This window comes from Corvus moneduloides, chromosome 1 (genome assembly GCF_009650955.1).
Source record: "Corvus moneduloides isolate bCorMon1 chromosome 1, bCorMon1.pri, whole genome shotgun sequence".
NCBI lineage: Eukaryota > Metazoa > Chordata > Aves > Passeriformes > Corvidae > Corvus > Corvus moneduloides.
Window position 1 is genome coordinate 88,943,820 of NC_045476.1, and position 12,864 is coordinate 88,956,683.

The 12,864-nt window shown below is 37.8% G+C and overlaps 1 protein-coding gene across 1 annotated transcript in view; it reads left to right on the forward strand.

The window, feature by feature from the left end:
- The window catches only part of LOC116442772 (catenin delta-2-like), a 307,484-nt gene that overhangs the window by 207,262 nt on the left and 87,358 nt on the right, over positions 1-12,864 (forward strand). Inside the window, 2 exon segments of the mRNA XM_032106243.1 lie at positions 431-616; positions 10,363-10,536. Coding sequence (XP_031962134.1) covers positions 431-616; positions 10,363-10,536 — 360 coding nt within the window.

Consider the following 12,864-nt stretch of genomic DNA (forward strand, 5'->3'; position numbering starts at 1 on the left):
GAAAAAAAGGTTATTTCTGGTTTTAAAAGGACAAAACCCAGAATCTATTGCCATTTTCTGTTTGTAGCATTTTCTATTCACTGAGGTGGGAGTTTGCTGACATTCAGAGTGTTCTGGTTCTCTTGATCACTTTTTACCTTGACATCTGTTTCACATGGGGCTCCAATGTGAAATTCAGAATGACAGTAAAAAAACTCCCAGAAAAGTATTGTCCAGACTACTGATTTGTTACCATGAAAATTTCTGAATCTCTTAAGCTGTGATTACCTGGGGAGCACTCAGAAATGTGCACATAAGAACTGTGCTGGGAAAATGCATGTGCAAAGATAGATGTAATTCCTTCTGCTTTATATTCAGAGTGAGCAAGGGGAAGCTTTTAATATTTTTCTGGTTTTGTTTTCTGTATTTTTCTTTTTGTCATACTTTTCAGACCGTTGAAAACTGTGTGTGCATTTTGAGGAACCTCTCATACAGGCTAGCTGCAGAAACATCTCAGGGACAGCAGATGGGAACAGATGAACTTGATGGATTACTCTGTGGTGATGCCAATGGAAAAGATGCAGAGAGTTCAGGGTGCTGGGGGAAGAAGAAGAAGAAAAAGAAATCACAAGATCAGGTAATGAAAGTTATTTACAGCTGTGTTGTTGCGAGTAGTTGAAGTGCCCATCATTTAAAAGATAAATAATTAACACACCGTATTAGAAATTAAATGCATGACGCAGAATATATAAAACTGTTGCCCTTGTTAATTAGCTGAGAGCTTAAAGCAGAATATATGTTGGAGTAATGAGATATGTTTGCTTGAGAAAGTTGTACATTATGTGGTGCACCTGGAAACTGTAGCTATGGGTACACTGTGAATGCCTTAAATACCGTAAAATGCTCTTCGAAAGGAAGCATTTCTAATGAAAAGTGTGATCTGCATATGCTTTACACTGTGCTTCCACAGAGCCACATGTGTGTAGAAGGGCTTTGATGCAAACAAACATCAGGCTTATATATATACACTTGCTTGCTTCGTAGTCTTACACTGTGCCTCTACATGTTGAGAAAAAACTGTACAGGACTGAATCGAGTAATACGAGTGAATGTTTAAAAAGCATTCATATTTTGATATATTTAATGCTGTTACCAAAGAAAAATTGAAAAGCAAAGTCTTGATTGCCTCCTCAAGTTATTTGAAAGGTTTTAATTTTGGGTGGGTTGATTTTTAAAGTGTATTTATCGCCTTTTTTATCCCATTAAGAACTTATGATTTGGAGAATACTGACAATTATATTGCTGAGAAGGACACCGTTGCATCAGTACACACAGTAAATAGCAATAACAATGGCTACTGATTTATGGGCTTTTTCAGACAGCCTGTGCTGGCAGCAGTAAGTTTTCACCTCTTCCTACACTTAGTCACATTTTTGCATTGTAGTTTATTTCTGTTTCAGATTGCTCAAAGAGAATATTTATTTGAGTAAGAAATTAAGTGCACAAGGTATTTGAATAAATTATGTAAATCAGTACTGAAAATACTCCTGAGTTCATAAAGTCAAACTGTGTTAATGTGGAAAAGTTACAGCAACATTACTAAGCTAAAAGTTGGATACTGAAAAATGCAGCACTCATGACTAGTAAGACTTTAATTTCACCTACTCTTGTGGTTAAACACCCTATCATCAGATAACTTGGGTTTATTATGGCCTTTTGCTGGGATTCCTGTATTAGGCTACAGTGAGATTAAAAGTGTCAAAGCAAACTAATTTTACCCCATAAAGTAGTCATCACCCCTGTTACTGAATTAACAGTTCTCACACACTGTGCTTGCAGTTATTCAAAGTGCAGGAGCAAAAAATAGCATGTCTGGATATGAATGCGTCACACTGCAACTTGGCTTGCTCTTTGATGCTTTGTTTACTAACACATGCACACACACTCACTATCTGAAGTCTTTTTTAAGTCTTCCTCTTACATTTTTTCTGTGACTTTTGGATCTCAGATTCATACTTCTAACTGTGCTGTTGACTCTTTAAATATTCCCATAGGGCTTCTTTGTACTTTAATGGTTCCCTAAAAAGCATTTTTTTGCTCCTCCAGGACAAGGAACTGAACTCTTTTGGCTGACTACCTTTACAATGTACATGCTTTTGCCTGCTCTTAGATATTTTTTGTCTGTTTCTATGAGTGCTCATTATCAGCTTGTTGTATGTTAAAGATCTCCTCAGAGCCATTTGTGTTTGCCTAATGGAAGAGTTTTATATAGTTTTTTAAATCCAAAGAATAATAAAACTACACACATATTTTCAGGTTTATGATCACTAGGCTTTTCTGTGGCAAGGACATAAATTTACTCTTTCCAGAACTGATTCTGTTGTGCACAGGACTGCTTTGCATTACAAGTATTAGAAACATTTTTCTAATGATGTTTCTTTCTTTCATCTAATTTCCTTTACATCCTACTTCGTCTTGCCATATGCAGGTTCTCACATGTGGATATTACTCAGTTCAGGAATTTTAAGGGAGCCTTGGGAGCCTTCTGCATGTTATTTTCACCCCATAATCCTCGACTGTTGAACATACCAAATGATTTGAAGTATACTATCAAATTAATATATTATCAAGTTTACTAGAGTGCCACTAAAAACAATAAAAACAGTAGCAGCAAGATCACCATCCCAGAAACAGTTCTCCCAAGTTACCCTCCAAAATTGAAAAGAAAAACACTATTTTTCATGTAATCACATTTATATTAATAGCATAAAGTAACTGAAACTGTGATAAGGGTAAATGTAATTTTTTGTCCATTTATTTTGCAAAAATAAGTACAGAAGTATGTTCAGAGGCACTTGTCCAGTGTAGACACAATTGTCCAACTGTGTAAAAAGACATGTTCTTTCTGCTTCTTTGTCTCTGTGGTTCCTTTAATACTTGAGAGGTTTATATTTTCAGGCAAAGCACAGGGCACAGCCACATCTGTCAGTTATGACACCTCAGTACAGGGGAGTAGTATCCAGTCTGTGATTGCTACATTTCACATCCCCAGAAAATACGTGTATAGATATTTTTCCTTTCTTTGGCAGTGCATGGGGTTTTTGAATAACAAAATTGCTGTTTCAGTCTTCCTTGGAGGATAAGATTTACAAAACAGCGTGGAGAAAAAAATGTTCGTATCTTAGTGAATACAATTTTGAAATTTTCCTGTTACATTATTGCTGTAACTTAGTTTCTTCATTAGTATGTGTATTTTCTTGAACTCCATTTATGCATTTATGAGGTAGTCTTTAATTTTTGGATAAAAGTGTTAGTAAAAAAAGTAGTAGCATAACTACTATAGTTGCAAAAGAAAAACAGATGTATCACTTTAGACAAAGGATGTGCATGAAGCTGCAGTTTTCCATACTTAAAAAAATATCTTTACAGAGCTGGGGAGTTTGTTTCTTAAACCATAAAACAGGAGAAACTTGATATTAAAGTCACTTTCTCATGGGTTTTCTCTATAATGAAAGTAGAAGCTAATTTCTTTGTTTTATGATTTAGGAAGCAAGTATCCCAGTTTTTCTAGATTAAGTTTCTGTTGTAGTCACATGTAAGTTACTTGAAGGGAAGAACAGAATTGGGTGGTAGTATAAAATGTGGCTTCTTTCAAAGGCCTTTCAAGAACAAACTGGAATTTATTTTTTATTAATGATATCAGTTGTCTATACCAATGCAAATTCTGTATGTCTTGAAATCAAATAAGAGATGTGTCTTTGTTCAGATCATAGGTTTAATGACACCTTTCAAATTATTTTGCTTAAGGAGTTCCCTTCGGATCACAGGAAACAAATGTTCTCCTCATTTCAGAATAAAGGTGGGTGGTGTTAAAAGAGCCCACAATCATTTCACCAGAGCTGAGAGAGGTTCCTGAGGCATCTGCTTTGTCACACATATTGAATGTTAGAAGAGGCCCAAACCTTCTGAAGGTTTGTGATAAAATCTAAGTATAGCACTGGTTTTATCTATGGAAACACAGAAAGCGAAACTTCTGTTAAGGCCTCAGGAAAGATAAATGAGACTCACCTGACTTCTGTCTCAAACCTCTAGGGCTGTAATTCTCTTCTGTCAGCTGTGTTTGTTAGTTTTTCTCTGCTGTTTACCTGTGATCAGCTGGTACTGAACCCTCACCCCAATAAGCTCTCCAGCCACAGAGCCCTTCATCTCCGACTAAGACCTTGTAGACATCAACCTCTCTGCCTTCAGATGGAAACTGATCCTCCCACTGCTGAAAATGTTGTTGTTCATGCTGCTGGCATGCTCACTGCTACCAACAGGTTTATTCTTTGAGCTGTACAAGAAACAAGGATTATGACAGAAAGCAGTTAGGGCAAATCAGGTGTATGGTCCAATTTCAGTAAAAAAATGCCAGGGAGTTGTCATTAAGCCTTATTTTATTTCTTGTTATGCAGCCCATTATGTATACATGTGGCACTATTTCATTTCTTTTCCTTTCTTCCCTAAGAAAAACAGGTTGACTTCTTGGCTTCATGCTCCTCTCAAGTTCCCCATCTGTGATCATTCTTGTCAAACCAGAATCTAGCCCCAAAGTCTATTTTTTGATTGGAAATGACACTTCTGAAATGAGCCTGACCTTCTTTTTCACCTTCTGTCAGGAGCCTTAAGGTATAACAGCAACATTTCAAGTTATATATCATTAAGAATTGACTGGCACACCTCTTTAGCATGCTTGCTAAATGGCCTATAAATTCTTCTGTGTAGGTGAAATAACAGGCTTAAGGCCATATTTCAAAAAGCATAAAAAATAAACCTGCCAGATATGTCTTTTCATGTGGTGAGACCACTGCTTTACCAAGCATTCTTCAATACTCTACCAAGCCACACCAAGCTAATAATAAGCACAGAAACAGAGATATGCTGGTGGCTCCTGGGTTTAACCAATAATTTGAACTGAGATGAGGGATGAAGGGCTGTGTTGCCAATATGTCCTTGCTCAGAAAGAATATTATTTCCACTTGTTGCTTCCTTGTCTTGCACAAGGTGGTTATGCCAGCCTTGAACAGCAAGAATCAACTCTCTTGAGCGATTCCTTACAGAGCTTTTTGAAAACTATTTCTACTTTCCAGCTTGCATATGCAGCATCTCCCCAGATACTCTGTGAGCTACTCAGTGTCACGTATGGCCAATTTGTTTTCAAAGTCAAAACTGCAGGGTTATTAAATGTAATTTGTATTTGTCAATTTGTGGAATATACTGCAAAGCCAGTTAGCTTTAGCATTCTGTGCAGAGGAGAAGGGCATGTAGTGGTGTGCCAGGGACTGTTTTTCCTGGGTTTAACTCCATCCTCCTTCATTTGGGAGGGGTCTGGTTTTAAGCAAAGACAAAATGCACAAACTGAATTAATATTTTTTTTCTTAGATAAAATAATATTATAAAGTTGAATAAAGGCATTGACAACTGTTTTAAGAGTGTAATGTATAATCTAAAGTACAATTTAGATTTGTTAATATCTGAGATTAATTATAACGATTCAATACATTGAAATGTTCTGAAAGCATTTCAAACACCTTTCCTATAATTGTAAATGTTGTTGCATCAAACTGGGAATGGTACCATTATTTATGCAATGAGCTCTGCTCTCTCTCACCATGCTCCTGTAGTCTCTGTGTCAGTTGACACCTGCATTTATATTCACCACCTTTATTTAGGCCTGGATGTCTAAACTGAAGTTTCACTTGATGTAAATAGTAGTATTCCTTCCTCCTGTGTATCAGCTGCATGGATTCCCATCATCCCTGAAATAAAGCTCTGTAACTTTGGTGAATTTTTGTTGCTGAATTTTCAATTTCTGCCCTTGACAGCATTGGCCAATGCACCTCTTGGACAAAGGTGTCCAAAAGAGGTTTTTGGACTGACATGTCTTGGGACAGCTGGCAGGGACTGTCACAGCCACTAAGACATGCAGGATGAGATACTAGTGTCTTCTTAGCGGGCCTGTTAGTTTAAAAGTCTTTGGCATTTCAAAAGTGGTTTTAGTGAGCACTTTGTAATTGCTCATATGAATTTTGTCACTTCTGCTTCAAGTGTTGTCAGACAATCTCAAATGTCTAGGATCATTGGGGAGAGGTCTGGGTGGTTTTAGACATTGCTGGAGTTTGCTTTAATTTTTTCCTAGATTTTCTTTTGTTAGTAGTGGTATTTTGTGCAGCCTGGGGGAAAGGAAGTATTCATATGTAATAAATTAAAATAAAACACTGTTGTATTGTTATCACGGGAAAACCTACTGTCCTGTGATATCTATTTAAAAGCAAACCCTACCAATTTGAAGTTGATAGCAAACCCCAAAATTTGCAGAGTGTTCTTCTCTTACTGAGTTGAAGCCTTCCCAGGTATTCAGTACAATTGCACTATAAATATGTACTTACTTTCATTAAAATGAGAAATGTGGTGATAGATAATCTGTTGTGCGGCACAGGAGAGCATCTCCATGAGTGGTCTTTTTCTCCTCCCAAAGTTCCTTACTAATAGGAAAATTGGGAAATTTTATTAGAGTACTCTTACTATCAAAAGTCTGTTTTTCTTAAAAGATCTTGGTATTTGGCTTTTTATTTTTCTTGACTTTCATCCTTTCTTTGCACTAGTCTCAGGAAATGAGCGATTTGTATCTCACCCACGTAACAAGCAGTTTGTCAGCTTCAACCACAATATATGTGGGTAATTTCAGCTGAAGGAGGGAAGCCTGGAAGGAATATTTGTTTATGACTTTTTTTTTCCCTCCTTAGTATATCTAGGAAGAGTAATCGCATGTTGTCCTCTTTTTCAGAGGCTCCTACTGCAGCCCCAGTCTATCTCAAATAGACCTTCCTGATCATTCTTGATGGGCTGCAACAGTACAGTAACTCTTCCACTAATTTACTGGGTAGAGGTGTTTACTGGGTGAGGATGCTGCCTCAGCTCATTAATATTTGGCAGCGCGAACTGCAAAGCAACTTCTGCCATGCCTTAACCACTAGTTTAATATGGACTCTAATACCACTTGGGGAAAAACATTTCTATTGCTCAGGCAGTTGATGTTTATGAAATACAAAATAAATGAATGAAGATTGGGCAAATCTCCTTTTCAATAGCTTCTTTGCTTATCTGTGTCAGTTCTACAGGCCCTGCAACAGCTGGGCTGTACAGCTTCAGGCACTGGTTTCAGCTATGCAAAAGACACCAGAAGCTACTAAACCCTACAGCGAAGAGGCTGCCACAGGCACAGCAGGTGTTGTGGTTTAACCCCAGTCAGCAACTAAACCCACACAGCCGCTCGCTCAGTGGGGTGGGGGCGAAGAAGAGTAGAAGTGAGAAAACACATGGGTTGAGATAAAAACAGTTTAATGGGGCCCCACATGCGAGCAGAGCAAAGGAAGGAATTCATTCACCACTTCCCATGGGCAGCCATCCCCAGGAAAGCAGGGCTCCATCACACGTAACAGTGATTTGGGTAAACAAACTCCATTGCTCCTAATGTCCTCTCTTCCTTCTTCTTCCCTCAGCTTTATACTCTGAGCATGACACTATGTGGTACAGAATGTCCCCTTGGTCAGCTGGAGTCAGCTGTCCTGACTGTATTCCCTCCCAACTCTGTGCATCCCCATTCTCCTTGCTGGTGGGGTAGTGTCAGGAGCAGAAAAGACTGTTGTCAGTACTACTCACCTGTGACTAAAACATCTCTGAGTTACCAACATTGTTTCCAGCAGAAATTCAGAACATGGCCCCATACCAGCTACTGTGACGGTCAATTAACTCTACCCCAGCCAAAACCAGCACGGCGTGGTGGACAGTGACACCCTCCCTGTGCAGCCACTCAGCTGCTCTGGGCACACACAGCGCATCTGAAGAGCAGTGCAGGACACTTTCCAGGGTCACTGAATTTCCTGTGCCTTCACTGTGCTTGCATGCACGGTAGCAAAGATTTTCATTATTGTTACACGGACTCTGGGGCATCACAGTGTCTTGAGAAAAAGGTCTTCCCTCACAGCTGGTGATAAATCAATGCAATCATGCTAAAAGTGAGTTGCAAGAAGGGCAGGGAAATGCAGTAATTTGTCTCCTTTTTTTTGATGTTTTCTCATTACTGGGCAGAATGGCAAAACAGCATTAAATATTAATTTATCTGCTAGATCACTTCTAGTGCTTTATATGTACCAGCACAGCATGAGCATGTATATAGGGCTCTATTTATATCAGCTGATTTTTAGTAGTCCTTGGGATCATAAGAGTGTAAATAGCTGAGCATAAAAAAACTGAGAAATTATACCCCCACATTGGCATTTACCCGCTCATATGGGTAGATCTTATACATTTGATGCATTTAAGGTACTTTGTCCTTGAAATAATACAGTAAATACCTTGTGCAAACACTCTTCAGTTGCATAATGCATGATTTGTGCAAGTTGGAATGAGACAAGTGAAGACCTGAATTGTTGCCCTTGGACATCACAAGTCATTCATTAGTGAACTTACTAAGGTACAAAGCATAAACCTGGTGTGAGGTCAGATTTGACCTGTAAGATATGTCTCTCATTTGTTTTCAAAAAAAATCTGACAGTGTGAATGATTGAATTCTGAGAGTTAAAATAAGAAGCAGGCTTTAATGTATTTTTTATGAGCTGAAAAGAGCTCATTTCTGGCAAGGCTGGTGATTTATAAGGAGGAAAAAGGAGAACTGAGTCACATGCAGTGAGAACAATCTATTGGTTTAAAGGCAGAAATGTATTAAACATTTCAAAGGCACAGCCCTATAATAGTGTCATTTGAAGGCATTGTTTCTCCAGAAGGCATTTGTCCTCTAGTTTCTCAGCCATCACTGGGTATTGCTATGCCAGTTCCTTTAAACTATGGTAAGATTTGTCCACCATAGTGAGTTTCATGTCTGAGCAGCTTTCTGGTTTTCAGTAGCTGCTCATGTCTATTAAATGGTCCCTCTAGCTTTCCACTTTGGTGTTTGTTCTGCTTTAATTTAGAAAAAAATAATGGTTTTCATTCTAAGGTAGTAATCACACAAAACCTTGTTGAAATTGAGTTAGTTGTTACTAGGGAAGACTTGATTGATCGTCCCTTAGAATACATGTATTTTATTTTTAAGGTTAGTGTAAGTAAAATTATGATTGATACTTCCTGAAAACTAGAGATTCTAGGTCTTTCCCGGTGCAAGTATTATTGTGCACTCATAACTAGTTAAATTAACTGTTGCAGATTTAAACCAGGAGTTAATTTGACTTACACTATGTAGTAGATGTTTAATGTTTGGTACAGATTTTTTTAATTTATATAGACACAGTAATCTCTAACCCAAGGCACTAAAAGGTTTACTTTTTATTTTAATATGCAATGTGGACGTGTCAGAGGTGTTAGAAAAGATATTTTATAAAAAAGTTAAGCCTTGTTCCTAGCAGTGGCACTAATGCCATGGATTGTTTAAATCCCTTTATCTGTACAAAACAAAACAAAATATACAAAATATATAAGTAGATTCCCATTTAAAATTTTATTTAGTGTGTTCCACTTTTGTTTAAAAGGCAAAAAGAAAGTCTGTATTTTCCTTTGAGATGTTTCATATGTAGGTGCAAGTGTTGTGCGCTCCACTGGAGAGGAGAATCCCTGTCCTCCTGGAATAAAGTATTTATTTCTGGTAAGAGTGGGCTTTGTGCAGTAACCTACCCTTTGTCCAGGTTTAAATATTGCACATGTTGGATATCAGACTTGTGTTGTTTTTCATGGCAAAACTCTGTATGTGATGAGAGGAACTGTGTGTGTTGTGAGAGCTGGTTCTACCAATGGCACTGGAGTCTCAGACTACACAGCTGGCTGGCTGGTGGAATACCTACTGCACTCACATTGTGAGAAACCAGAAGTTGGGCAATTGAGGAAGACTTGTCACACTTGTGCCTTTCATGGGATGGAGGGCTTATGGCCTTGAATGATTTAGTTTTCTATAGTAGCATTCATTGTTGTTTTTCCTCTCATGAGAAGAGAGAATGTGGAGAACTGAGCAGGATGTGAAAAGATAATCTCTTCTCCCCATGCAAGTTCTAAATTTGCCTCTTAAGATACGTTCATTGGGCTTCTGTTCCCACAGAAAAAAATACATGCAGTGAAAAGTGGTTTTGTTATGTCAGCTAGCTAAAACATTGGGATTTCTGCCAATCTTATAGCTTGTCTATAAGGAATGTTGAGTAGGAAATTTGGTCCCTCTACAAAGAATCACGATGTGCAAAAATTGAGAACATCTGTTTATGGGCAGATGCCTTCATAGATGTTACAGTTTCAACTGAGGCAATTCTCAAGCGTATTTCACTGCTCCTTGCTGACAATCTGATTTGTGCTTTCCAACAGTGGGATGGCGTAGGACCTCTCCCAGACTGTGCAGAACCACCCAAAGGAATCCAGATGCTGTGGCACCCTTCAATAGTCAAACCCTACCTCACACTTCTTTCTGAGTGCTCCAATCCAGACACGCTGGAGGGGGCAGCAGGGGCACTGCAGAACTTGGCTGCTGGGAGTTGGAAGGTAGGAATATTAACCCAATATGTATTTCCTCTTCAGTTCTGAAACAACCCTACAGCTGACAGCAAGTTGGTGATATAAATGTATGTGATTGCTTCTGGTAGTGGAATAACCTTCTGTTTTTGTAAAACTATCTGCAGTCAAATTTGAGGTAGTATTTCAAGTCCTAGGTAGTCATATCACAGCAAATGTCAGCATACAGCAGCGAAGATTACATCAGTCATGTCAAGTATGAAAAATTGCCACTGAAAACCAATATCCAAATGAGGAGAACCAGTTCTTTATGAACCTGGGTGACAGAGCCATAAAAAATAAGCCAAAAATGCCACCACTGGCAATCAAATGAAACCATATTGTTTTGTCACTGCAGAAACTGGTTGACATTCAGTCCCTGAGGAGAAGCCAGGGCACAGCAGAGCAAAGCATAAATGATGTGACACCAAAACAAGTAATCTTAGCATCTACTTTTTTTAAAAATAAGAAATTATTAAAATACATCCACAAGATGATTAAATATATCCAATGAGTGAGGAAGTGTGCAATCAATTATTCCAGCTAAATCTACTTTTCAGTTATAGTCAAAAGATCCATTTTTCTTTCATGTATTTGTTGCAGTAAGTTGAATGAAAAATTTAAGAAAATACTTTATCATTTAGAACAGATCAGTAAAATTCAAGATAACATTGAACTTTGTTTACATTTTAGGGAAACTTTCCTGGTGGTAAACTGGTTTAATTGGGTTAAAGTACTAACTGTCTAAATCTATGGTGTAACTATAACGCATTGATTTTAAATTAACTTTCAGCAGGAATATTTGTCATTTACAATGAAAACAGTCATGTATGGGGAAATGCACTGATCAAAGTTATGTCTCAGAAAGTATCCTGTTGGGTTTTAAGCGGTTGGGCATTCATGTGATATCATGTATGTGATATGTAAACACCAATTAATTTAGGCATTCATTTTGAAATGTTAGCACTGACACTAGGAAATTGTTTTCTTTTTCCCATAAAGTTTTGTTGGAAGTTGGGTTGGCACACTCACTAGGTCTTTCAAGGCATATGATGTTTTGTTTGGTTTTTTTAATAATTGTGTTCAACCACATTTATAAAATATCTTTGACTGTTGCATTCAGTAAATGTAAAATGATTTAACAAAATATCTGTTCAGTGGTTTTTGTCCTATGTAAACACTGTGCCTAAAAAATCGTTATGGTTTTATTATTCTCGTGTTGTAGACTGCTTCAGATGGTGTAATCCTGGCAAAGAAACGCAATAAATGTGTTCTATCCATCTGGGAATGGGTGTAGCCCTGGTCCAAATGAGAAAATAATGCATGCATGTTTGCCAGGACTAACAGAAGTGGTAAAATCCAAGTGGTGTTCCTTCTCCCATTTCTAATAAATCTGTATACCTGTCATCCTTTAGTTGGCAGAAGTGTACAGGGAGAGGAAGGAAGGCTTTGGAGCTCTTTGGCGAGTGCTGGCTTAGAAAAACTGTTTTGGACTTTAATACTATCTATGCTGATACCATGGGAAAAGCTGAGTTGTTCTCATATTGCTCTATTTTTCTAAAGATTCACCAATTCCATTACAAGGGATGTGCAGACACAGAATGAATATCCTTAATTTCACATGTCATACTAGCCATTTTTGTGAGGGAAGTAATCCTCTTTGGGGATTACATAAGCATTGATGTTTCCACCTTTTGACCTCTCCTTTCCATTGCTGCAGCCCAGATATAAAATGACTGAAATAAAAGATAGAAAACTCTTAAAAGAAGAGGTCATTTCTAGGGAGATTTAAATTTTTTTAGTTCCTCCAACAAACTGTAATTGTATAAAGAATGAAATTTTTTTTTTTTTACTTTAATTCTTTTAAGAACTTCATGATGGACTGAGAGAAGAGCAAACTGTATAAAGATAAGTAATGCTGCTATTAATATTAATAGCAACAGCAGTTGTGGGCTTTTTCCAATGAGCATTATTTTAATGCCAGAAGAATCACAGACTGTATGAGGCACCCAGCATACTGGGCATGCTGACACACTGCTGAAGATACATCTCTTCTGGAAGAAAATACTGTGCAGTTGATACACTTGTATAATTCCTTCCTAGCTGTTTCACCATCTTGGTGCCTGTGGTACAAAGCTGTCTAATCCACTTGGGTGGCCAAGAGGTAATATTTTTAACACAGGCAGTGCTTAGCCGGTGCTATTACGGAGAGAAAATGAGCAGATAAAAGGAAGTCTGAGTAATTTTTAAAAAATAAAAAGTTGTGTAGGGGATTTAGATAAATGTCTGCAACTGGAATTAACAGGCGATATGTGTCTA